The sequence below is a fragment of the Bufo bufo genome, chromosome 4, assembly GCF_905171765.1.
Source record: "Bufo bufo chromosome 4, aBufBuf1.1, whole genome shotgun sequence".
Taxonomy (NCBI): Eukaryota; Metazoa; Chordata; class Amphibia; order Anura; family Bufonidae; genus Bufo; species Bufo bufo.
The window spans coordinates 634,224,057-634,246,672 of record NC_053392.1 but is presented as its reverse complement, the minus strand read 5'-3'; the positions used below and the strand labels follow the sequence as shown (position 1 = coordinate 634,246,672).

The window sequence follows — 22,616 nt, the reverse complement described above, 5'->3', positions numbered from 1 at the left end:
GTATTACTATTACTGGGGGCACTATTGGGGGTATTACTATCACTGGGGGCACTATTGGGGCATTACTATTATAGGGAGCCACGCCCTGTTGGAAGCCCCCTGCACACAACCCCTCCCCCTTTAGGGTCTGGCTTCACTTTGCCGGTATTTTCTGTTGGGGAAGGTGTCAGCCCCTGAAGAGAAGCCGTCACACACCACACTGTGCGCAGACTGCATCCGGTCATGTGACTGCGGGCGCGTTATTATTGTCAGTCACGTGACCGGCGGCTCCGGGTGTACTCTCGCCTCCGGTGTCACGTGGGTTATAGAGGCAGGCCCGCCCTCATTCCCAGAATCCCCTGCGAGGCGCAGCTCAGGCACTTCCTGTTTTGGCTGCGGCGGAGCGCGCGCACTGATGACGTCACTACGCGGCGCATCGGAAGAAGACGCAGCAGGCCGCACGGCATTGTGGGAGAGGGAGATTGGTCAGGGAGCCATTGGGGACGCCGCCGAGATGTGTTGAGGACTGGACAGGGCAGCCATGAGCCTGAGCGCCGCCCTGTGCCTGCTGCTGAGCGGTGAGGGCCCGGGAGGGCAGGGGGACGGAAGATGGTGGAGATAATGGAGGAGGATGTGGAAGGAGATGATGGAGGAGGATGTGGAAGATGGTGGAGGAGGGAGATGATGGTGGTGAAGGGAGAGTGGAAGGAGATGGTGGGGGTGCACTGAGCTCAGGTGCAGAGGGTGACACCGGGCATTGTTTACTGCAGCGGCGCCTCAGCTCACTCCTTCTGTGGCTGGTGCAGGGTTAAAGGGGGTTTTCGGTTGGCAGGTCTTCAGGATAGCCCATGAATATGTGATAGGTGGTGGTCCGACACCCTGTACCCTCACTGATGGGCCGTGGTCGTGGGGTGAGGTGTGGCGTCGCGGGGTGGGGTATGGCGTCTCGGGGCCGTGGTCGCGGTGAGGTGTGGCGTCTCGGGGGCCGTGGTCGCGGGGTGAGGTGTGGCGTCTCGGGGGCCGTGGTCGCGGGGTGAGGTGTGGCGTCTCGGGGGCTGTGGTCGCGGGGAGGGGTATGGGGTCTCAGGGGCCGTGGTCACGGGGTGAGGTGTGGCGTCTCAGGGGGCCGTGGTGAGGTGTGGCGTCTTGGGGGGCCGTGGTCGCGGAGTGGGGTGTGGCGTCTCGGGGGGCCGTGGTGAGGTGTGGCGTCTTGGGGGGCCGTGGTCGCGGGGTGGGGTGTGGCGTCTTGGGCTGTGGTCGCTGGGTGGGGTGTGGCGTCTTGGGGGGCTGTGGTCGCTGGGTGGGGTGTGGCGTCTTGGGGGGCTGTGGTCGCTGGGTGGGGTGTGGCGTCTCGGAGGCCGTGGTCGCGGGGAGGGGTATGGGGTCTCGGGGGCCGTGGTCGCGGGGTGAGGTGTGGCGTCTCGGGGGCCGTGGTGAGGTGTGGCGTCTCGGGTGGTCGCGGGGTGTGGCGTCTTGGGGGGCCGTGGTCGCCGGGTGGGGTGTGGCATCTCTGGGGGGCCGTGGTCGCCGGGTGGGGTGTGGCATCTCTGGGGGGCCGTGGTCGCCGGGTGGGGTGTGGCGTCTCTGGGGGGCCGTGGTCGCCGGGTGGGGTGTGGCATCTCTGGGGGGCCGTGGTCGCCGGGTGGGGTGTGGCATCTCTGGGGGGCCGTGGTCGCCGGGTGGGGTGTGGCATCTCTGGGGGGCCGTGGTCGCCGGGTGGGGTGTGGCGTCTTGTGGGGCCGTGGTCTCGGGGTGGAGTGGTGGCGTCCCGTGGCGTCTTGGGGGCGTTGGTCACGGGGTTGGGTGGCGTCCCGGGGGCTGTGGCGTCTTGGGGGCGGTGGTTGCGGGGTGGGGTGTCATCCCGGGGGCTGTGGTCGCGGGGTGGGGTGTCATCCCGGGGGCTGTGGTCGCGGGGTGGGGTGTCATCCCGGGGGCTGTGGTCGCGGGGTGGGGTGTCATCCCGGGGGCTGTGGTCGCGGGGTGGGGTGTGGCGGGGGCGGTGGTCACAGGGTGGGGTGCGGTGTGGCGTCTCGGGGGTCGCGGGGTGGGGTGTGGCGTCTCGGGGGCGGTGGTCGTGGGGTGGGGTGTTTAGTCTCGGGGGCCGTGGTCGCGGGGTGGGGTGTTTAGTCCCGGGGGCGGTGGTCGTGGGGTGGGGTGTGGCGTCCCGGGGGCGGTGGTCGTGGGGTGGGGTGTTTAGTCTCGGGGGCCGTGGTCGCGGGGTGGGGTGTGGCGTCGCGGGGTGGGGTGTGGCGTCTCGGGGGCCGCGGGGTGGTGTGTGGCGTCCCGGTGGGGGTGGGGTCTGTCGTCTCGGGGGCCGTGGTCGCGGGGTAGGGTGTGGCGTCCCGGGGTGGGGTGTCATCCCGGGGGCCGTGGTCGCGGGGTGGGGTGTGGCGGGGGCGGTGGTCACGGGGTGGGGTGTGGCGTCTCGGGGGCTGTGGTCGTGGGGTGTGGCGGGGGCGGTGGTCACGGGGTGGGGTGTGGCGTCCCGGGGGCGGTGGTCGCGGGGTGGGGTCCCGGGGGTCGTGGTCGCGGCTCTACCTTTGCTGTCACTTGTGTGAGATTTTACCTTTGTCCTTGCAGCTGTCGGTGCGAGCGGCGCTATTGTTTTCACCAAGCAGCCATCTTCCCAGGATGCTTTGCACGGCCGCAGCGCCTTCCTGCGCTGTGAGGTGGAGGATCCTGCGCAGGTGGAGTTTGAGTGGCTGCAGAACGGGCTTGCTGTGAAGGACACTGAGCGGCGATATCATGATGGCGGGAGTCTGACTATTACCGCCGTTGACCGGAGACTGGATGCAGGAAATTTCCAGTGCGTGGCGAGGGACCGGAGCAGCGGCGAGGAGGAGCGGAGCGCCAACGCCTCATTCAACATTAAATGTAAGTGGTAGATAATGGGGGGGGGGGGTAGTAAATAGTGGGCGGAGCTCCTGGAGGCGGCTTCTCATGGGCTTATATTACAGGGATAGAGAGCGGTCCGGTGTCCCTGCAGAGTCCGGGCAGCGTCAGCGACATCCAGAGCCAGTCGCCGATCACCCTGCGCTGTCACATCGATGGCCACCCCCGGTAAGATGGCCGCCTGCTGTACCCGGCCGCCGCCGCCTCCGGATGCCGCCACTCACTGTCTTTCTTATCGCTAGGCCAATCTGTCAGTGGTTCAGAGATGGAACGCCCCTGGTGGATGATGGGAGCGGCTATTCTGTCAATAACAAGGAGCGCACGCTGACGATCCGCAGCGCAGGAGTCGACGACAGCGGCGAGTATTACTGCTGTGCGCACAGCGCCGCCGGTGAGGTCTGCAGCAACCGCAACCTCACTCTCCACATCATCGGTGAGAGCCCCTAAGTACATAACATGGATGGTCCTGTGTTGGGGGCCCCGCACTGTCGCTCATCTGATCTCCTCTTGCAGATGAGAGTTTCCCGCGGGCGGAGCTCGTACCCCAGGACCAGATCGTGACGGAGAACGAGGACGCCATGTTCCACTGTCGCTTCTCTGCCGATCCGCCCCCAACTCTTGAGTGGTTCTTTAAAGACACTCAACTGACTAACAAGTCTCGGTGAGCGGGGGAGGGGTTTGGCGGTCGGACCGCGGCTTCTCATGGGGGTCAGTTACTGGGCTCAGCGTCTCGCTTCCTCCTCCTTCCAGCAGGATCACACTCTTTCAGAATGGCTCCCTGCTCATCACCTCTGTGAAGCTCCGGAATAACGGCACGTATCGCTGCGTGGGCACCGGCCTGCGGGGGAAGCAGGTGGTCCTCCAGGCCACGCTCAGCCTTGAAGGTAAGATGTGATTGTCAGCTCTGTGGCCACACACGTCCAGGTGACTCTGCCGCTAATCTGTCATTTACCACAGCGATAGACGAGATGCGTCCACTCTCCCCGCGGGTCTTCATCGCAGACACCGTTCAGCGCATCTCATGTGAACGGCCGCGAGGTCAGCCGCCGCCAACCTTATGGTGGACCAGAAGTGGGCAGCGATTACCAGCGCAGGGCCGGGTGTACCAGGACGGCAGCGATCTGGTCTTCAGTCCCGTCACTGAGGAGGACGCCGGAACCTACAGCTGCATGGCCGCCAACACGGCAGGGAAGCGCCGGCAGGACGTGCAGGTCACCGTGGCAAGTAAGTGCATGACATGACAACGCTGTCGCTCCTCCCCGCCCCCCACCCTGCTCAGCACGCCTGTCTTCATCCTCTAGCACCTCCGGAGTGGGTGCAGAAACCGCAGGACACGGGGATGGATGAGGGAAGGTCCGGATTTCTTCACTGCCTGAGCCGCGCTTCTCTGGAGCCAAGTGTCACCTGGTACCGCAATGCAATCCCGATCTCGGCTGAGGTGAGTGTCGGGGCCCCTGCTTGTCACTGAGACCCCCAGACCCGCTGACTGATAAGTGGTCGCCTCTTCACAGGACACGCGCTTTGAGGTCTTTCAGAACGGGACTCTGAAGATTGTGAATGTCGAGGTCTATGATGGCACAGTCTACACATGTGTGAGCAGCACGCCGGCCGGCAGCATTGAGGCGCAGGCGCGGGTCCTGGTGCTGGGTGAGTTGGCCAGTCCTCTGCTCCTCCTCCAGGTCATCATGGCGGCGCTCTGCTCATCGTGTGTTACCTTGTCCTGCAGAGAATTTAAAGTTCACACCCCCTCCGCAGTCCCAGCAGTGTGTGGAGCTGGACAAAGAAGCCACAGTGCAGTGCTCCGCCACCGGCCGCGAGAAGCCCACCGTACGGTGGCTGAAGGGAGGTCAGTACAGCTCCGGATCCCGGCATGAGCTCTGCCACTCACACTACGTATCCCGGCATGAGCCCTGCCACTCACACTGTATCCCGGCATGAGCCCTACCATTCCCACTATGTATCCCGGCATGCACCGCAGCATGAGCCCTGCCACTCACACTATGTATCCCGGCATGCACCGCAGCATGAGCCCTGCCACTCACACTATGTATCCCGGCATGCACCGCAGCATGAGCCCTGCCACTCACACTATGTATCCCGGCATGCACCGCAGCATGAGCCCTGCCACTCACACTATGTATCCCGGCATGCACCGCAGCATGAGCCCTGCCACTCACACTATGTATCCCGGCATGCACCGCAGCATGAGCCCTGCCATTCCCACTATGTATCCTGGCATACACCGCAGCATGAGCCCTGCCACTCACACTATGTATCCCGGCATGCACCGCAGCATGAGCCCTGCCATTCACACTATGTATCCCGGCATGCACCGCAGCATGAGCCCTGCCATTCACACTATGTATCCCGGCATGCACCGCAGCATGAGCCCTGCCATTCACACTATGTATCCCGGCATGCACCGCAGCATGAGCCCTGCCACTCACACTGTATCCTGGCATGAGCCCTGCCACTCACTGTATCCTGGCATGAGCCCTGCCACTCACACTGTATCCTGGCATGAGCCCTGCCACTCACACTACGTATCCTGGCATGCACCGCAGCATGAGCCCTGCCATTCACACTACGTATCCTGGCATGCACCGCAGCATGAGCCCTGCCATTCACACTACGTATCCTGGCATGCACCGCAGCATGAGCCCTGCCACTCACACTACGTATCCCGGCATGCACCGCAGCATGAGCCCTGCCATTCACACTACGTATCCTGGCATGCACTGCAGCATGAGCCCTGCCACTCAAACTACGTATCCCGGCATGCACTGCAGCATGAGCCCTGCCACTCACACTATGTATCCCGGCATGAGCCCTGCCACTCACACTATGTATCCCAGCATGCACCGCAGCATGAGCCCTGCCATTCACACTATGTATCCCGGCATGCACCGCAGCATGAGCCCTGCCATTCACACTATGTATCCCGGCATGCACCGCAGCATGAGCCCTGCCATTCACACTATGTATCCCGGCATGCACCGCAGCATGAGCCCTGCCACTCACACTATGTATCCCGGCATGAGCCCTGCCACTCACACTATGTATCCCAGCATGCACCGCAGCATGAGCCCTGCCATTCACACTATGTATCCCGGCATGCACCGCAGCATGAGCCCTGCCATTCACACTATGTATCCCGGCATGCACCGCAGCATGAGCCCTGCCACTCACACTATGTATCCCGGCATGAGCCCTGCCATTCACACTATGTATCCTGGCATGAGCCCTGCCACTCACTGTATCCTGGCATGAGCCCTGCCACTCACACTGTATCCTGGCATGAGCCCTGCCACTCACACTATGTATCCCAGCATGCACCGCAGCATGAGCCCTGCCATTCACACTATGTATCCCGGCATGCACCGCAGCATGAGCCCTGCCATTCACACTATGTATCCCGGCATGCACCGCAGCATGAGCCCTGCCACTCACACTATGTATCCCGGCATGAGCCCTGCCATTCACACTATGTATCCTGGCATGCACCGCAGCATGAGCCCTGCCACTCACACTATGTATCCCGGCATGAGCCCTGCCATTCACACTATGTATCCCGGCATGCACCGCAGCATGAGCCCTGCCACTCACACTATGTATCCCGGCATGCACCGCAGCATGAGCCCTGCCACTCACACTATGTATCCCGGCATGAGCCCTGCCACTCACACTATGTATCCCGGCATGAGCCCTGCCATTCACACTATGTATCCCGGCATGAGCCCTGCCACTCACACTACGTATCCCGGCATGAGCCCTGCCACTCACACTACGTATCCCGGCATGAGCCCTGCCACTCACACTACGTATCCCGGCATGAGCCCTGCCACTCACACTACGTATCCCGGCATGAGCCCTGCCACTCACACTACGTATCCCGGCATGAGCCCTGCCACTCACACTACGTATCCCGGCATGAGCCCTGCCACTCACACTATGTATCCCAGCATACACCGCAGCATGAGCCCTGCCACTCACACTATGTATCCCGGCATGAGCCCTGCCATTCACACTATGTATCCCAGCATGCACCGCAGCATGAGCCCTGCCATTCACACTATGTATCCCGGCATGCACCGCATACTCATATCCCAGCATGCATTGTGCGTGTGTCGCTGGGCATAGGTTGTGATGATTTGACACCCGTTCTCCCCTGACAGATGGGAGCGATCTTCCTTCTCATGTGGACTCTGAGGCCGGGCACCTGCGCTTCCACCGCGTCAGCCGCAGCGATGCTGGGAATTATACGTGTACTGCTTCCAACCTCCAGCAAGGGGAGATCCGGGCGTCTGTGCACCTCATTGTGGCAGGTAGGTGGCCCTGGGGTACTGTGAGGGGGCGGGCTCACTGACAGGCGGGTATAAACGGTGTGTCCTCCGCTCCAGTGTACGTCAGCTTCAGAGTCGTCCCTGAGAACACCACCGTCTACCAGGGGCACACGGCCACGCTGCACTGCCAGGCTGCAGGAGACCCCACCCCGCACGTTCAGTGGAGAGGACGGGAAGGCTTGCTGGATGCCACCAAGTCTTATCACCGGTAAGCTGCACCTCCTGCGGGTGGGCACCCACTGCTTCTGGGCTGTGTCCTCACCCATGGATTCTTCCTTCTTAGGATCCAGATCTTTCCTAATGGCTCCCTGGTGATCTATCAGGTGTCCAGCGAGGACACTGGCAAATACACCTGCATAGCTGGCAACGTCTGCAATATCAAGCACCGCGATACCTTCCTCTATGTTGTAGGTGAGTGCGGGAGGGGGGAGGGCGAGAAGCTCACGTGTCCTGTAGAGGTCACTTCAGGATCCACGTATGTAGGTAACACAGGGTTACAGCGCACCTCGCTCCCAGCCCCCCCAGTCATGGAGCATGCCCACCACAACAATCAGCAAGTGATGGGCACGGCTCATGGCTTCTACTTGCACAGAGCATGCCCACTATAGTCTTCCATAGCAGTCGGGGTGTCTCCTGGGTCCTGTGATGGACGTGTTGGCAAGATGGCGGCTCCCATTATCATCACACACATTTGTGTCCTAATAAGAGGAGCCACAGACGGGAGGGGGAGGGGGGGGGACAACCGGCCTACGGATCGCTATAAGGGTCAACCTCTCCTGGTGCAAGGGCCCCCAATAAATGTTAAAGGCTGCTCCCGGCTAAGATGTGTGAGCCACGTCTGGAGCCTCCACTGATGATGGAGCCGCTGAGCCGACTGATGGGGAGATTCCGGTCAATGCCGAGTGATACGTAGATCAGGGATAGGCCCGGGATCCCTCTAGAAATAGATCAGGGATAGGCCCGGGATCCCTCTAGTAATAGATCAGGGATAGACCCGGGATCCCTCTAGTAATAGATCAGGGATAAACCCGGGATCCCTCTAGAAATAGATCAGGGATAAACCCGGGATCCCTCTAGAAATAGATCAGGGATAGACCCGGGATCCCTCTAGAAATAGATCAGGGATAGACCCGGGATCCCTCTAGTAATAGATCAGGGATAAACCCGGGATCCCTCTAGAAATAGATCAGGGATAGGCCCGGGATCCCTCTAGAAATAGATCAGGGATAGGCCCGGGATCCCTCTAGAAATAGATCAGGGATAGGCCCGGGATCCCTCTAGAAATAGATCAGGGATAGACCCGGGATCCCTCTAGTAATAGATCAGGGATAAACCCGGGATCCCTCTAGAAATAGATCAGGGATAGACCCGGGATCCCTCTAGAGATAGATCAGGGATAGACCCGGGATCCCTCTAGAGATAGATCAGGGATAGACCCGGGATCCCTCTAGAAATAGATCAGGGATAGGCCCGGGATCCCTCTAGAAATAGATCAGGGATAGGCCCGGGATCCCTCTAGAAATAGATCGGGGATAGACCCGGGATCCCTCTAGAAATAGATCGGGGTTAGACCCGGGATCCCTCTAGAAATAGATCAGGGATAGGCCCGGGATCCCTCCTAGAAATAGATCAGGGATAGGCCCGGGATCCCTCCTAGAAATAGATCAGGGATAGGCCCGGGATCCCTCTAGAAATAGATCAGGGATAGACCCGGGATCCCTCTAGAAATAGATCAGGGATAGACCCGGGATCCCTCTAGAAATAGATCAGGGATAGGCCCGGGATCCCTCTAGTAATAGATCAGGGATAAACCCGGGATCCCTCTAGAAATAGATCAGGGATAGACCCGGGATCCCTCTAGAAATAGATCAGGGATAGGCCCGGGATCCCTCTAGAAATAGACCAGGGATAGACCCGGGATCCCTCTAGAAATAGATCAGGGATAGACCCGGGATCCCTCTAGAAATAGATCAGGGATAGACCCGGGATCCCTCTAGAAATAGACCCGGGATCCCTCTAGAAATAGATCGGGGATAGACCCGGGATCCCTCTAGAAATAGACCAGGGATAGACCCGGGATCCCTCTAGAAATAGATCAGGGATAGACCCGGGATCCCTCTAGAAATAGATCAGGGATAGGCCCGGGATCCCTCTAGTAATAGATCAGGGATAGGCCCGGGATCCCTCTAGAAATAGATCAGGGATAGACCCGGGATCCCTCTAGAAATAGATCAGGGATAGGCCCGGGATCCCTCTAGAAATAGACCAGGGATAGACCCGGGATCCCTCTAGAAATAGATCAGGGATAGACCCGGGATCCCTCTAGAAATAGATCAGGGATAGGCCCGGGATCCCTCTAGAAATAGACCAGGGATAGGCCCGGGATCCCTCTAGAAATAGACCAGGGATAGACCCGGGATCCCTCTAGAAATAGACCAGGGATAGACCCCCCCCTCAAAAATAATAAATGTCAGTGGGGAAGTCCCATGAACCCCAAAAATGGTACCAATGAAAACCTCTCGCCCCTCAGAAAACAAGCCACATGCGGCTACGACGCTGCAAAAATGAACGCGTTCCGACTCTTGGAATGTGAACGGCGTCACTTTAAAGTGGAAAAGACAATGGTGGGACCATGTTCCATCATCACCCAAAACTGTGCCTTACAGGGCCCCTGTCCGCAGATCCGTCCCTGACCCCGGCTGGCCTGGTGCGTGTGCGCTCGGCAGCTGAAGGCCTCCGTGTTGGTCCCATGTTCATATGTGCCCGCATTGCTGAGAAAGATTATATTTTAATATATGCAAATGAGCCTCTAGGAGCAACGGGGGCGTTACCATTACACCTAGAGGCTCTGCTCTCTCTGCACCTGCCCCGCCCTTTGCCAAGACCAGGCAGTGAAAACCTCATCACGCCTGGTCCTGTCAGTGCAGAGGGAGCTGAGCCTCTAGGTGTAATGACGACTCCCCCATTGCTCTTAGCCGCTCATTTGCATATATCAATACCTAATATTTCTCAGCACTGTGGGCACATGACCATGGGAACAACATGAACGCCTTCCGAGTGTGTGAGGGGCAAATCTGCCGGTGCACTTAAATAGGTTAGATTTACACCAAAATGGTGTTGCCGGGGGGCCCGTCGGAGGGAGGCGTTCCCGGGGGCCCGCCGGAGGGAGGTCTGTTAGATGTGACTGTGGTGACATCTTGTTCCAGATAAGCCCAATGTTTCGTCTGATCCGGATACCAGCACGCCCTACAAGATGATCCAGACGATCGGGCTGTCGGTGGGAGCGGCGGTGGCCTACATCATCATTGTCCTGGGCCTCATGTTCTACTGCAAGAAACGGCGGAAAGCAAAAAGACTGGGCAAGAATGAGGGCGAGGAGCCGGAGATGGAGTGTCTGAACGGTGAGCGGTCCGGCTGCTGGGCGGTGCGCTGCGGTTACACCAGGTGCTGAGTGTCGTCTTCTCCTCAGGTGGAGCCGCTCTACAGAACGGACAGGCGACTGCAGAGATCCCGGAGGAGGTGCCGCTGACCACCCTGGGGAACAAGAGGATGAGCTCCGGGGACAGGATGAACTTCCCCCGCAGCAGCCTCCACCCGATAACCACGCTGGGTAAGTGCTGGAGCTGCTGCCCCCGCTCTGTCCCGTCAGCGGAGCTCTGAACTTGGCCGTGCGTCTTGTCCCCTGTAGGTCGCGGGGAGTTCGGGGAGGTTTTCTTGGCGAAGGCTCAGGGCATCGACTCGGGCTCCAGAGATGCTGTGGTTGTGGTCAAAGCCCTGCAGACCCGCGATGAGCAGCTGCAGATGGACTTCAGGCGGGAGCTGGACATGTTCGCCAAACTCAATCACAATAACGTGGTGCGGCTGCTCGGCCAGTGCCGCGAGGCTGAACCACACTACATGATGCTGGAATACGTGGACCTAGTGAGTCACGGGGGAGTGAGTGGGCGCTGCTTATCCACCTGCCTGGTGGTTGTCACCTCATAGCCTCCAGGGCACCTGCCGGGACTCATGTCTCATGTTTTCTTCTATAGGGAGACCTGAAGCAATTCCTGAGAATCTCCAAGAGCAAAGACGAGAAGATGAAGCCTCTCAGCACCAAGCATAAGGTGAGATGTGGCAGAGTCACGCAGGTGGGGCGCCTTATACTGGGGAAGAGTCACGTGGGAAGTGGGGGGGGAATTGGTGGAGGGGCTGGGGAAGAGTCAAGCAGGAAGGCGAGGGTGGGGCTGGACAAAAATCATGTGGAGGAAGGGGGGTGGGCGGGTCGGTCTTGGGAGTCTCTGGGGAAGAGTCATGCGAGAGAAGGGGTGGGGGCGGCGCTGGGGAAGGGTCACACAGGAGGTGGGTGGGGGGGGGGGGGGCGCTGGGGAAGGGTCACGCGAGAGAGGGGGCGCTGGGTAAGGGTCACACAGGAAGTGGCTGGGGGGGGGGGGGGAGGCCCTTTGGGGTCTTGTCTGTTTTTGAGTAAAGGAGCACATCATATGAAGTATTCCTGTGCCCTTCATGCGGTCTTCTATATATCATCCTCTAGGTGGCGCTTTGCTCTCAGGTGGCGCTGGGAATGGAGCATCTCTCCAACCATCGCTTTGTCCACAAAGACCTGGCCGCTCGGAACTGTCTGGTGAGCGCTCAGCGGGTGGTCAAGGTGTCCGCCCTGGGGCTGAACAAGGACGTGTATAACAGGTGGGTTTTGCCACCCTCCTCTGTGTGTCTCGGTGACAGGCCACGATGAGTGACCACCTTTCTGCTGCTCTTCTTCCAGTGAATATTACCACCTGCGCCAGGCCTGGGTGCCGCTGCGCTGGATGCCTACAGAGGCCGTGCAGGACGACGACTTCTCCACCAAATCTGACGTCTGGTCCTTTGGGGTCTTGATGTGGGAAGTCTTTACCCTGGGAGAGATGCCTTACACTGACATGGCAGATGACGGGGTGCTTGCTGGTAGGTGACTCCTCGCCAGGGACCTAGGGGTCAGGCCGTTCATCTGCCTCTTTGGGGTCACTGATGTCTTTGTGTGGCTGCAGGTCTACAGGACGGATCCCTGAAGCTGATGGCTCCGGAGAACTGCTCCTCACGTTACTACAAGCTGATGCAGCGCTGCTGGGCCTCCAGCCCCAAAGATCGCCCCTCGTTCAGCGACATCGCCAACACGCTGGGAGACACCCCGTCAGACAGTAAGATGTGAGGCGGGAGGACGTCACCAGGGACGAGCACAGAATCTGCCTCAGGGAGGGCGAGCACCGGCCAGACATTGTACCACGCTGCTGCAGTCTCCGGCTGGTTCTGGTGCTGACATTATGGACCTCAGTGGGGGGGGTGGGCTTCCCTCCATAACAAAGCACAATGCAGCCGCTGCCGCCATCGCCCTCCAAACCCTCCATGTATGTGCATGCGGCGGTCACTAATGTTACACTTCTAGGAACATATTTATTCACAGATTAATCTTTAACCTCACGTCGGTACGAGCTAAAGCCACCTCAGGGCAGCGGGCGCCAGACGCACCATAATGTTGTCCCATAACCCCAAGAACTTGACCCCAGAAGGGATCTGTCCAGGCTTCATGGGGCACTATCAGTATTGAATGTGCACACTGCAGCCCCTAAGGGCCGTGCCACGTGGGTGACGGCGTAACTGCAAGCTGTGTGGTGTTGAACATCACAGCCTGTGTACACGACAGGTCCGTCATGTTAGGATGGACAGGTGTAGCCTTAATCTACCCATGTGACATGGCCAACAACTGATGAAGCCAAGCAAACACTAACCTGATTGATGGGACCATCAGTCTTATATACAGGTCTGTGCTGTGTGACCACCAGTCTTGTGTACAGGTCTGTGCTGTGTGACCACCAGTCTTGTGTACAGGTCTGTGCTGTGTGACCATCAGTCTTGTGTCCAGGTCTGTGCTGTGGGACCACCAGTCTTGTGTACAGGTCTGTGCTGTGGGACCACCAGTCTTGTGTACAGGTCTGTGCTGTGGGACCACCAGTCTTGTGTACAGGTCTGTGCTGTGGGACCACCAGTCTTGTGTACAGGTCTGTGCTGTGGGACCACCAGTCTTGTGTACAGGTCTGTGCTGTGGGACCACCAGTCTTGTGTCCAGGTCTGTGCTGTGGGACCACCAGTCTTGTGTCCAGGTCTGTGCTGTGGGACCACCAGTCTTGTGTACAGGTCTGTGCTGTGGGACCACCAGTCTTGTGTCCAGGTCTGTGCTGTGGGACCACCAGTCTTGTGTCCAGGTCTGTGCTGTGGGACCACCAGTCTTGTGTCCAGGTCTGTGCTGTGGGACCACCAGTCTTGTGTCCAGGTCTGTGCTGTGGGACCACCAGTCTTGTGTCCAGGTCTGTGCTGTGGGACCACCAGTCTTGTGTCCAGGTCTGTGCTGTGGGACCACCAGTCTTCTTTTGTTCAGGTTGTGCAGAGGGACTGTCTGTTTGGAATGTAGAATTATCTTTAGGAACCTAGTCCAGGGTCTTGATCAGTGTTAATAGCGCAGCAGTATAGGGATTAAGAAGATTTGAGGGACCACCATTCCAGGGTTTAGATCCAGGCTTGAGGGATCTTTCAAGGACACCTATGTGTTAGGGCAGATAGTGTGGTGTAATGCTCAGAGACCCACAGTCTTGGTCCTTCATGTGGGACCACCTGTCTTGGACAGTTCTCGTGGACCTCTGCTTGGTATGTAGAAAAATGCCTTGGGTCAACATCAGGGCATAATGCCCACTTGTCCAGGGTTTAGGTCAATCTAGCCTTACCACCCAAGTAGTATTAGAGGGTCTAGGTCGGTGCTGATAGACCACTAGTCTAGAGTCTGGGTCATTGCATGGGGCCACCAGTCTGGAGGTCTGTTTCTACTTTAGGACCACCATTCTGGGTTCTTGTTCTGTGCTGTGGGACCACCAGTCTGGGCTCTCCGTCAATGCTGTGGGACCACCAGTCTGGGCTCTCCGTCTATGCTGTGGGACCACCAGTCTGGGCTCTCCGTCAATGCTGTGGGACCACCAGTCTGGGCTCTCCGTCTATGCTGTGGGACCACCAGTCTGGGCTCTCCGTCAATGCTGTGGGACCACCAGTCTGGGCTCTCCGTCAATGCTGTGGGACCACCAGTCTGGGCTCTCCGTCAATGCTGTGGGACCACCAGTCTGGGCTCTCCGTCAATGCTGTGGGACCACCAGTCTAGGCTCTCCGTCAATGCTGTGGGACCACCAGTCTGGGATGCAGTCAGTGCTGTGGGACCACCAGTCTGGGCTCTCCGTCAATGCTGTGGGACCACCAGTCTGGGCTTGCAGTCTGTGCTGTGGGACCATCAGTCTTGTGTCCAGGTCTGTACTGTCTAGGCTCTTGTCTTTGCTTTGGGACCCCCAGCGGGGGCTTGCAGTCAATGCTGTAGCACGACCAGTGGGGGCTTGCATCAATGCTGTAGGACCACCAGTGGGGGCTTGCAGTCAATGCTGTGGGACCACCAGTGGGGGCTTGCAGTCAGTGCTGTAGGACCACTAGTCTGGGGGCTTGCAGTCAGTGCTGTAGGACCACTAGTGGGGGCTTGCAGTCAATGCTGTAGGACCACCAGTGGGGGCTTGCAGTCAGTGCTGTAGGACCACCAGTGGTGGCTTGCAGTCAGTGCTGTAGGACCACCAGTGGTGGCTTGCAGTCAGTGCTGTAGGACCACCAGTGGTGGCTTGCAGTCAGTGCTGTAGGACCACCATGGGGGCTTGCAGTCAGTGCTGTAGGACCACCAGTGGTGGCTTGCAGTCAGTGCTGTAGGACCACCAGTGGGGGCTCGCAGTCAGTGCTGTAGGACCACCAGTGGGGGCTCGCAGTCAGTGCTGTAGGACCACCAGTGGGGGCTCGCAGTCAGTGCTGTAGGACCACCAGTGGGGGCTCGCAATCAGTGATCCGTCCACCCCAAGCTGACCCTGTTGTACCCTGAGGTTGGCTCGTCCAGTGTTTTTGTTGCTTGTGTTTTTGTAGCCTCTTCTCTGCGTCTTCCATGTAACCACACGAAGTGCCTGTGTAATGAAGGATTCCTCGGCGATTCTACTTCTGCCTTACTATGTTCAGCGCAGGACGGTTCTTACTTTACAGGTTTTTTTTACCGATTTGTTTTTTATATGTTTGGTTACTGATTGTAGATTTGTTTTTCATATTTTTGGGACGTTTTATTGCTCAATTTGCATTTTTTATTTGAAGTTTTTATTAAAACCCTTGCACCTGAGATGATGATAATAAAGGCCTTTTGATACGAGATCTCTGCTTTGTGAACCTCCCACTGGGTGGAAACCATATTCGCCCTAGTATGTCATAGTATGTGGCCGTGTCCTGCACGGATCTCTAGGTGTCTGACCGCACTACGCCCTTTCACTATATGTATACAACTGAGAAGGGACGGAACATGAACTATTTTTTACTCATACCATATTGGGCCACAAAGTATGGCACCCCAGTACCTAGCAGAATCATGTTCCAGTGCAGAACTCCTGGGTATATTATATAGACAAAACTGAGACTGTGTTATTTAAGCCCTGCAGGACAGTTATGTGTTCACTCTGTATACCGCTACATATTGCTTGGGTGAAATCATATAGATTTACCAGTATCCAATGGTGGCTGTATGATCTGTATGTAGTGAGCTCCTCCTGGTGGTGGCTGTATAATCTGTATGTAGTGAGCTCCCCCTAGTGGTAACTGTATAATCTGTATGTAGTGGTGGCTGTATAATCTGTATGTGGTGAGCTCCCCCTAGTGGTGGCTGTATAATCTGTATGTAGTGAGCTCCCTCTAGTGGTGGCTGTATAATCTGTATGTAGTGAGCTCCCCCTAGTGGTGGCTGTATAATCTGTATGTAGTGAGCTCCCTCTAGTGGTGGCTGTATAATCTGTATGTAGTGAGCTCCCCCTAGTGGTGGCTGTATGATCTGTATGTAGTGAGCTCCTCCTGGTGGTGGCTGTATAATCTGTATGTAGTGAGCTCCCCCTAGTGGTAACTGTATAATCTGTATGTAGTGGTGGCTGTATAATCTGTATGTGGTGAGCTCCCCCTAGTGGTGGCTGTATAATCTGTATGTAGTGGTGGCTGTATAATCTGTATGTAGTGAGCTCCCCCTAGTGGTGGCTGTATAATCTGTATGTAGTGGTGGCTGTATAACCTGTATGTGGTGAGCTCCCCCTAGTTGTGGCTGTATAATCTGTATGTAGTGAGCTCCCTCTAGTGGTGACTGTATAATCTGTATGTAGTGAGCTCCCTCTAGTGGTGGGTGTATAATCTCTATGTACTGAGCTCTCCCTAGTGGTGGCTGTATAATCTGTATGTAGTGAGCTCCCTCTAGTGGTGGCTGTGTAATCTGTATGTAGTGAGCTCCCTCTAGTGGTGGCTGTATAATCTGTATGTAGTGAGCTCCCTCTAGTGGTGGCTGTATAATCTCTATGTAGTGAGCTCTCCCTAGTGGTGGCTGTATAATCTGTATGTAGTGAGCTCCCCCTAGTGGTGGCTGTATAATCTGTATGTAGTGAGCTCCCCCTAGTGGTGGCTGTATAATCTGTATGTGGTGAGCTCCCCCTAGTGGTGGCTGTATAATCTGTATGTAGTGACCTCCCCCTAGTGGTGGCTGTATAATCTGTATGTAGTGAGCTCCCTCTAGTGGTGGCTGTATGATCTGTATGTAGTGAGCTCCCCCTAGTGGTGGCTGTATAATCTGTATGTGGTGAGCTCCCCCTAGTGGTATCTGTATGTAGTGAGCTCCCCCTAGTGGTGGCTACTGGCAGCAGTTTTATTTTCTACATCTTCAGGGTGCTCTGGAGCTGATAATTGACTGGTTGTTTACTAGCATGAGCCTGGGTTTGTGAAAGGGCCTCAGCTAGGATACATGATTGGGTTGAAGTGTTCTTGGGTTTCCCTCTTTTTCCTTCAAGATTTGGATGTTGTGATTGAGTGATGGACAATATTCAGACACCTTAAGTCTCATGAAGTCCAGGACTGGGAATGGTGGAGAAGTCGTGACTCTGCCATATTTCTAGAGCTGTGGATCAGATGCTGCTCTGGAGCCCATCACTAAATCAATACCCAGGACATGCATTCTGGGAAACTCTTAATTCCCTCGGGGATGTATTTGTGGTACAGCCACCTCCATGTGTGAAGCTTCTTTTCTGGAGGCTCTGACTTGTTGGGTACGGTCACGCTGAAGAGTACAAATCTGCTCCGACCTTCAGCTGTGCGCCCGTACCCTTATTGTATTACAACCCTCCGGATGGTGGACGGGACCCTGCGGTGAGGACTGTGGGTCGGAGCCGATCTGTCGTCGTCTTTCACACGCTGAACGTGGATCTCCAGCTTCTTTCCTACTTTGATCACATCTAATAAAACCAGAATAGGGCGACAACTGGACACCCCGAAATGTGCACAAAATGATACATTTATTTATTGAAAGTTTTTTTTTGTTTTTTTTCTTTTTATACAAAAGGATTATTCTGGTTACTCGTATGTACACAGTACTGTGTTTTACTCCACAAACGTCTCCCGGGAAAACCCAGAAAATTCCAATAAAAATAAACCGCACACAAGCACAACAAAAAAAAAAGAGAAAATCTGAATAATAAGTGAGAAGCCGGAGGAGTGAAGCCACCTCACAACATCACGTCTCCCCTGAGATCTGCAGCAGCAAAAACAACGCTCCCCTTCCTGAAGTGGGGTCTAACCCTGATCCCTATGTTCTGGAGATGGGGCTGCTAGCTGAAGTGGGGTCTAACCCTGATCCCTATGTTCTGGAGATGGGGCTGCTAGCTGAAGTGGGGTCTAACCCTGATCCCTATGTTCTGGAGATGGGGCTGCTAGCTGAAGTGGGGTCTAACCCTGATCCCTATGTTCTGGAGATGGGGCTGCTAGCTGAAGTGGGGTTTAACCCTGATCCCTATGTTCTGGAGATGGGGCTGCTGACTCTACTTCTAATCAATGTGTGACCTCCTCGTACTAGGCTTCATCTCATTGTCAGACCTTTCCCCACCGTGTGGTGCTACATCCACTCCGCTCTCCGGTGTAGAGACCCCGAGAACAGCAACCGATGTAAAGGAAAAGCAAAGCTCCCGGTCAGCTTCACCCCACAGACCCGCCATGAGGGGTAAAGCACCATCCATGTAATGACCACTGGGAGCCATGTATAAAAAAAAACAGTGGCCAAGCAGATACTGGCATGGAGAACGTGCTGGGTCAGGCTCTTCACACCTGACCCCCAGGCTGTCCATGGGCTGCAATTCTGTGAATGACCTGAGTTTAATGCATTCATAACCAGAAGTCCCCAAATAAAGGGCAATGGCTTTAAATGACCAGACACTAAACTGGGCAGAGTCCAGGGGCCCGTGCCGCACAGAGTAGAACCCAGAACCTCTAACTACACTCGTATCATCCGGCTCCTGAAGATCACATATACAGTGGTTTCATCTACTCCACATGGAGCTACTCTAGGGACGTGAACGACCCCGACCCGTTGCCTTCTCCTCCAATAGCTGGAGGTCCGACTGCTGCCCTCTGATGTTGGGGCTCACTCATCTGACGGTCAGTGCAGACAAGGAACCGTGCCGTTTGTGTCTGTGGCCACTAACTTCAGCTCTCATTATTCAGAGGCTGTTAGAAAGCATGGCTGCTGGCTTCGGTGTTCAGCGTGTGGTCAGGAGGCAATGTCTTGCGTCGTCCCCACTAACCACGCAGTCTCGGGGCTCTCCCGCATTCTGGCTGCAAGAAGCCACACGGCTTTACAACTCACTTATGGGCACAAAAATAAAGCACTGGTCTTCTACAGAATCATACTGACATAACGTCGTCTGTCTCTGCCTGGCCTTCTACAGAATCATACTGACATAACGCCGTCTGTCTCTGCCTGGTCTTCTACAGAATCATACTGACATAACGCCGTCTGTCTCTGCCTGGCCTTCTACAGAATCATACTGACATAACGCCGTCTGTCTCTGCCTGGTCTTCTACAGAATCATACTGACATAACGTCGTCTGTCTCTGCCTGGCCTTCTACAGAATCATACTGACATAACGCCGTCTGTCTCTGCCTGGTCTTCTACAGAATCATACTGACATACCGGCGTCTGTCTCTGCCTGGCCTTCTACAGAATCATACTGACATAACGTCGTCTGTCTCTGCCTGGCCTTCTACAGAATCATACTGACATAACGCCGTCTGTCTCTGCCTGGTCTTCTACAGAATCATACTGACATAACGTCGTCTGTCTCTGCCTGGCCTTCTACAGAATCATACTGACATAACGCCGTCTGTCTCTGCCTGGTCTTCTACAGAATCATACTGACATAACGCCGTCTGTCTCTGCCTGGTCTTCTACAGAATCATACTGACATAACGTCGTCTGTCTCTGCCTGGTCTTCTACAGAATCATACTGACATAACGCCGTCTGTCTCTGCCTGGTCTTCTACAGAATCATACTGACATAACGTCGTCTGTCTCTGCCTGGCCTTCTACAGAATCATACTGACATACCGGCGTCTGTCTCTGCCTGGCCTTCTACAGAATCATACTGACATACCGGCGTCTGTCTCTGCCTGGTCTTCTACAGAATCATACTGACATACCGGCGTCTGTCTCTGCCTGGTCTTCTACAGAATCATACTGACATAACGCCGTCTGTCTCTGCCTGGTCTTCTACAGAATCATACTGACATAACGCCGTCTGTCTCTGCCTGGCCTTCTACAGAATCATACTGACATAACGCCGTCTGTCTCTGCCTGGTCTTCTACAGAATCATACTGACATAACGTCGTCTGTCTCTGCCTGGCCTTCTACAGAATCATACTGACATAACGCCGTCTGTCTCTGCCTGGTCTTCTACAGAATCATACTGACATACCGGCGTCTGTCTCTGCCTGGCCTTCTACAGAATCATACTGACATAACGTCGTCTGTCTCTGCCTGGCCTTCTACAGAATCATACTGACATAACGCCGTCTGTCTCTGCCTGGTCTTCTACAGAATCATACTGACATAACGTCGTCTGTCTCTGCCTGGCCTTCTACAGAATCATACTGACATAACGCCGTCTGTCTCTGCCTGGTCTTCTACAGAATCATACTGACATAACGCCGTCTGTCTCTGCCTGGTCTTCTACAGAATCATACTGACATAACGTCGTCTGTCTCTGCCTGGTCTTCTACAGAATCATACTGACATAACGCCGTCTGTCTCTGCCTGGTCTTCTACAGAATCATACTGACATAACGTCGTCTGTCTCTGCCTGGCCTTCTACAGAATCATACTGACATACCGGCGTCTGTCTCTGCCTGGCCTTCTACAGAATCATACTGACATACCGGCGTCTGTCTCTGCCTGGTCTTCTACAGAATCATACTGACATACCGGCGTCTGTCTCTGCCTGGTCTTCTACAGAATCATACTGACATAACGCCGTCTGTCTCTGCCTGGTCTTCTACAGAATCATACTGACATAACGCCGTCTGTCTCTGCCTGGTCTTCCACAGAATCATACTGACATAACGCCGTCTGTCTCTGCCTGGTCTTCCACAGAATCATACTGACATAACGCCGTCTGTCTCTGCCTGGTCTTCTACAGAATCATACTGACATAACGCCGTCTGTCTCTGCTTAGCCTTACTTCTACAGAACATACGGATAGCATTATAGCAGAGACACACAGTATTATAAATCAGTATAAAGCCGTGCAATCCTGCAGCGTCAATAACGTGAGATCACACAGACAGTGATTTCCGCACAGGACACGCTTATCGGACAGGTCTTACTTCACACAAATCCCATGGCCACAGCAAGAGGGCCGACAACGGGCAGAAAGATAACAGGGGCAGGAATCCACCTGGAGGACAACAGAAAGTTGTGTGACACGTGGAGGATACAAAAGGAAAATATCCGGGGAGCCGAGGAAAAGGCCGGCGCATCCAGATAGAACGCGTGCAACAGAACTAATGAGCAGAAACCGGCATCGATGTCCAGGACTGACACGTGAGAAATCGGCCGAAGAAAACAGGACTTGGCTCTAGAAAAGCCAAACCAGAACCAAAAATAAACCCAGGTAACAGAAGTTAGAAAGAAGCATCATGAACTGTGGATGATGAGAGGGAGATTCAGGGGTCACTGACCAATCAGCATGAGCCAAGGAGAGGACACTGAATTATAGAACCTGGGAGAGATGGCGATCACCGCCTCCGCAGTCAGGAGACGGCGATCACCACCTCCGCAGTCAGGCCACAGGAGGGAGGTCGCGGTCACCGCCTCCGCAGTCAGGCCACAGGAGGGAGGTGGCGGTCACCACCTCTGCAGTCAGGCCACAGGAGACGGCGATCACCGCCTCCGCAGTCAGGCCACAGGAGGGAGGTCGCGGTCACCGCCTCCGCAGTCAGGCCACAGGAGGGAGGTGGCGGTCACCACCTCTGCAGTCAGGCCACAGGAGACGGCGATCACCGCCTCCGCAGTCAGGCCACAGGAGGGGAGGTCACGATCACCGCCTCCGCAGTCAGGCCACAGGAGACGGCGATCACCACCTCCGCAGTCAGGCCACAGGAGGGAGGTCACGATCACCGCCTCCGCAGTCAGGCCACAGGAGACGGCGATCACCGCCTCCGCAGTCAGGCAATAGGAGGGAGGTCGCGATCACCGCCTCCGCAGTCAGGCCACAGGAGGGAGGTCACGATCACCGCCTCCGCAGTCAGGCCACAGGAGGGAGGTCACGATCACCGCCTCCGCAGTCAGGCCACAGGAGGGAGGTCACGATCACCGCCTCCGCAGTCAGGCCACAGGAGACGGCGATCACCGCCTCCGCAGTCAGGCCACAGGAGGGAGGTCACGATCACCGCCTCCACAGTCAGGCAATAGGAGGGAGGTCGCGATCACCGCCTCCGCAGTCAGGCCACAGGAGGGAGGTCACGATCACCGCCTCCGCAGTCAGGCCACAGGAGGGAGGTCACGATCACCGCCTCCGCAGTCAGGCCACAGGAGGGAGGTCACGATCACCGCCTCCGCAGTCAGGCCACAGGAGGGCGGTCACGATCACCGCCTCCGCAGTCAGTGCAGATATTCTGCGCTTCCCAGAATAATCTTCTCATCCCACCGATAGAAAATAGTTTGGTGATGATGTCATTTTTTAGGATGATGAATCTAAGTCACGTGTCCTCAATGGTTTATCCAGCAAACAGTCCACGTCTTAATCAGAAAAAATTTACAGGGGAAATTTAAAATGACTCCTGCTCCGTGACCAGACGCCACGCTGCATTCATCCAGGACAGGGAGCAGCGAGGTGTAGGACTGACGCGGGGAAACGCTCTCTCACGGTGCGAGGTCTCATCAGGCACCGAACAGTCATTTACAGCAGGTGTTGTAGGAAAAGCTTAGGGAGCAGATCTGGCACCACATACACTTCATCGA

General features: G+C 56.2%; 2 protein-coding genes and 2 long non-coding RNA genes across 5 annotated transcripts; 3 read left to right on the top strand and 1 right to left on the bottom strand.

Moving 5' to 3' along the window:
* Positions 1-422: 422 nt before the first annotated feature.
* Positions 423-12,548, top strand: PTK7 (protein tyrosine kinase 7 (inactive)). Of its 2 annotated transcripts, none has more exons than XM_040430880.1 (20): positions 423-557; positions 2,560-2,853; positions 2,937-3,039; positions 3,114-3,304; positions 3,385-3,532; positions 3,625-3,755; positions 3,829-4,095; positions 4,173-4,309; positions 4,383-4,518; positions 4,598-4,717; positions 7,047-7,196; positions 7,272-7,422; positions 7,498-7,625; positions 10,421-10,615; positions 10,684-10,824; positions 10,903-11,135; positions 11,246-11,320; positions 11,746-11,897; positions 11,977-12,155; positions 12,239-12,548. In XM_040430880.1, exons 1-20 carry the CDS (start codon positions 521-523, stop codon positions 12,397-12,399), a joined length of 3,129 nt encoding a protein of 1,042 aa, XP_040286814.1. In that variant the 5' UTR covers positions 423-520; the 3' UTR covers positions 12,400-12,548. The 2 variants fall into 2 exon arrangements, with proteins under 2 accessions (XP_040286814.1, XP_040286813.1); XM_040430879.1 differs by having other exon boundaries at positions 3,622-3,755.
* A 151-nt stretch (positions 12,549-12,699) lies between these two features.
* LOC120999853 lies at positions 12,700-14,628 on the bottom strand. The gene is made up of 2 exons (XM_040430881.1): positions 14,501-14,628; positions 12,700-13,624 (listed from the first exon to the last, which is right to left on the bottom strand). Exons 1-2 carry the CDS (start codon positions 14,621-14,623, stop codon positions 12,923-12,925), a joined length of 825 nt encoding a protein of 274 aa, XP_040286815.1. The 5' UTR covers positions 14,624-14,628; the 3' UTR covers positions 12,700-12,922.
* Positions 14,629-14,821: 193 nt separating this feature from the next.
* LOC120999854 lies at positions 14,822-15,456 on the top strand. The gene is made up of 2 exons (XR_005778660.1): positions 14,822-14,952; positions 14,985-15,456. It is a non-coding gene; the product is annotated as an uncharacterized LOC120999854 (long non-coding RNA).
* Positions 15,457-17,607: 2,151 nt separating this feature from the next.
* Positions 17,608-20,147, top strand: LOC120999851. Its single transcript, XR_005778659.1, has 2 exons — positions 17,608-17,914; positions 18,096-20,147. It is a non-coding gene; the product is annotated as an uncharacterized LOC120999851 (long non-coding RNA).
* Positions 20,148-22,616: the final 2,469 nt, after the last annotated feature.

Excerpts from the sequence above, each read along its gene's own strand:
- PTK7 (XM_040430879.1), top strand. The coding sequence starts at position 521 with ATGAGCCTGAGCGCCGCCCTGTGCCTGCTGCTGAGCG. Across the intron at positions 2,854-2,936 it reads CGCCTCATTCAACATTAAAT|GGATAGAGAGCGGTCCGGTG; the intron begins GTAAGTGGTAGA and ends CTTATATTACAG. Across the intron at positions 3,756-3,828 it reads GGCCACGCTCAGCCTTGAAG|CGATAGACGAGATGCGTCCA; the intron begins GTAAGATGTGAT and ends CATTTACCACAG.
- LOC120999853 (XM_040430881.1), bottom strand. The coding sequence starts at position 14,623 with ATGCAAGCCCCCACTGGTCGTGCTACAGCATTGACTGCAAGCCCCCGC. Across the intron at positions 13,625-14,500 it reads TGATGGTCCCACAGCACAGA|CCTGAACAAAAGAAGACTGG; the intron begins CTGCAAGCCCAG and ends CCCTCTGCACAA.